General features: G+C 44.1%; 1 protein-coding gene across 1 annotated transcript; it reads right to left on the bottom strand.

Annotated features, from left to right (window-relative positions):
- Window positions 1–596: 596 nt before the first annotated feature.
- LOC104500142 (myosin-8) lies at window positions 597–3003 on the bottom strand (the record flags this gene model as incomplete). Its single annotated transcript, XM_010143751.1, has 6 exons — window positions 597–861; window positions 1364–1459; window positions 1700–1804; window positions 1891–2061; window positions 2156–2281; window positions 2938–3003. Coding segments are annotated over 6 exons (717 nt in total), but the record flags the coding sequence as incomplete, so codon positions are not given.
- Between the last annotated feature and the right edge of the window lie 8 nt (window positions 3004–3011).

The raw sequence follows: 3011 nt of genomic DNA, 5'->3' as shown, positions 1-3011 counted from the left end.
AGAAAATCCCACAATGGTGTTTGATCTTGGAAGTCAACATGACCTATGCCCCGGAGTCTGCAACATTGGCTATTCTTTCTTCTTTGTTCTTGTTACCCGTTCTGTGAAACAGCCCTTTTTGTGCTATGTATGAAACAAAACAGCTTCAGAGAGTGAGGATAGCTCTTCTTGCCACTATCTCACCACACTGGTTTGACTGCTGATCAGTGCTTGGAGTGAAATTCAGTCTCCCAAATCAGAATTTCTCACACCCTTAAGTTTAACCAAATACGCAATTAAAAACCAAATATTCAAATAATCAAAATAATATATATAGACTAAAAAATGCTGCAGGAATCTGTTTTCCTTTTTTTTTTTCTGGGAATTCATCAAAATAACTTGATAGCACGTAGTCTTAGTCTGTCATCTCTTTGCAAGATGAATAGTGAATCCTTGTAATTGTTATTATTCCTCATGCATCTTTAAAAGTGCAGATGTGAAAAGTCACTGCTGTTTAATATACTTTTAAATGTGAATATGAACTATGTACATGTATTCCAAAAGTAGTGAATACTAGAATAAATAAACAAAGCGTGCTAATCACTGTTCATATGCACAGATCTCTACTCTCTTTATTATCTAGACTTAAATGACAACTACAGAAGGAAGCGACACAAAGGTTCATATTTTATGCATCCCTTGGGTCACTTTTTAGCCTTGGGATCCTCATCACTCCTCTTCTATCTTCTTGCTGTGAAAATCCCGGCTCTTGGCTCGGAGCTTGTTGACCTGCGACTCCGCAATGTCAGCCCGCTCCTCGGCTTCCTCCAGCTCGTGCTGGATCTTGCGGAACTTGGACAGGTTGACGTTGGACAGCTCCTCCTGTGCGGGGAGAGGGAGTTGTGAGAACAACAGGCAGCATGTGGACATTCAGTAACTGCAAACTGAAGAAACAAAAATTGAAATGCCATGGCTGGGCAAGAAGGAAAGATTCAAAACCAAGGTAAGAAGCAACTCAGAACAGTAATTGTGCCAGAAGAGAAAAGAACATCAGAGTGTGAAAAAGACCGTGGCCGTGTTAAACATGGCACGGTCTAGGAAGAGTTCATGCCAGAGACCTGAACAGACTGGCTGCTGCTTCTGGCAGGGTAGGATAGTGAAGAAGAAACAGAGGTGGGAATTGAGGCTTAGAGCAAAACAAATAGGGCTGGGGAAGTATACCTCCTCCTGACCCCAGAAGTTCTAACTCTTACATTCCCCATTGTCCGGTTGCAGCAAATACATCAAACCAGTCAATTTTTCAAAAAGTTGAACAGAAGAAAACACCACACAGAATTCCACCTCCACCAGAAAGAAGTCTGGCCTTGGTCAGAGTGGTACTTACAGCCTCTTCAGCTTGTCTCTTGTAGGACTTCACTTTCATTTGCAGCTTGTCCACCAGATCTTGGAGCCTGAGAACATTCTTTCGGTCTTCTTCAGACTACAGAGAATGACAAGTAATAGAAACCCTTGTTTGCCTCTTTCTTTAGATTTTATAAATATGAAATGGAAGGAGTAGTATCCAGTATGGAGCATGGCTGTCCAGAAGGACAGAGGACAAAATCCTGTTAAATGTGTCACTGACTGAGGTATAGAAAGAAATCCCTCTGGAAGGTGAAGTCCCAACATTTTGCCTTCCTGCAAGAAAGGAGTGTCAGCCCAAGGAGGTCTCCTGACTTACCTGGTAGGTCAGCTCCTTCACCCTCCTCTCGTACTTGCGCACACCCTTCACGGCTTCGGCGCTGCGCTTCTGCTCAGCATCAACCTCCGCTTCCAGCTCACGCACCTGCGTGGAGAAGCCCAGCTTTGGAGTTGCCCTGGTATCTCTCCAAGGGATGTGCTCACTCACGCACAACTACCAGCCCTACGCACTCTGGCCTCCAGCTTCTGGATTTGCTTCTTGCCTCCCTTCAGAGCCAACTGCTCGGCCTCATCCAGACGGTGCTGCAGGTCCTTCACTGTCTGGTCCAGGTTCTTCTTCATCCTCTCCAGGTGGGCGCTGGTGTCCTGCTCCTTCTTCAGCTCTTCTGCCATCATGGCTGCCTGATGAGAGCAAAGGCTCAAAGCCATTATAGGGCTGGAGATATTTTGGGGAAAATACACCCACCACCAGCAATGAAAGGAGCCCCCAACTCACGTCAGTGATGGCCTTCTTGGCCTTCTCTTCAGCGTTGCGGGCTTCCTGGATGGTGTCCTCCATTTCTCCCTGGATTTGTACGATGTCTGTTTCCAGCTTCTTCTTGGTGTTGATCAAGCTCGTGTTCTGTTGAAAACATGGACATCACAATTTTGGTTTTGTTAGCTTGCAATATCATACGAAGAACATTGCAAGAATGTTCTTAAATATAAATTGGGCCACCAGGTCACATGGGACTCCATTCTAAAGGAGCTGCTGTGGTAGCTGTTCTTTTCTCAGCTGCAATGTGCATCAGTATTTCAAGAACATCCTCTATGAAGTCATCACAGATTCCCAGTCAACAGAGAAGGAATTCAGACTTATAAAGGAAAACGACAGAATCTTTCATTCCCATTTGCAACTTAGTGGCAGTAAAAATTTTAAATGGCAGTGTAGAACACGTAGCACAACACTGACGTGGTGTTAGAGACAGTATTAGTGCATTCCTCATTTGTTAGTGCTCAACCTGAGTTTGACTTTGCAATCTCAAATGTGAATGCGAAAGCAGTTGAACTCAGTTAAGTGGCAGAGTAGGGACCTCACAGAGCTCTCTGGATTTATTTTAAGGCATTAGCACTGTAGTATAGCGAAATTCATATTAGAACTGGAGCTGAACAGTCACTTTTAATGTTGTTATTTGTACTGTGAAATCTGCCATGTGTTTTAAGAAACAACAGTTCAGCCAGTCTGCAGTTATATGTATGGATTAAAAGTATAAATATGAAATATATTTATACGCTCACCTGGGTGTGGAGGAGCTGAACTCTCTCACTTGCGTCCAGAAGCTCCTGCTCAGCCATTTTCCTCGACCGCTCCG

This window comes from Buceros rhinoceros, unplaced genomic scaffold (assembly GCF_000710305.1).
Source record: "Buceros rhinoceros silvestris isolate BGI_N320 unplaced genomic scaffold, ASM71030v1 scaffold41060, whole genome shotgun sequence".
Classification (NCBI taxonomy): Eukaryota; Metazoa; Chordata; class Aves; order Bucerotiformes; family Bucerotidae; genus Buceros; species Buceros rhinoceros.
The sequence above is the reverse complement of the archived record's forward strand: the minus strand, read 5'-3'. Positions and strand labels throughout refer to the sequence as shown.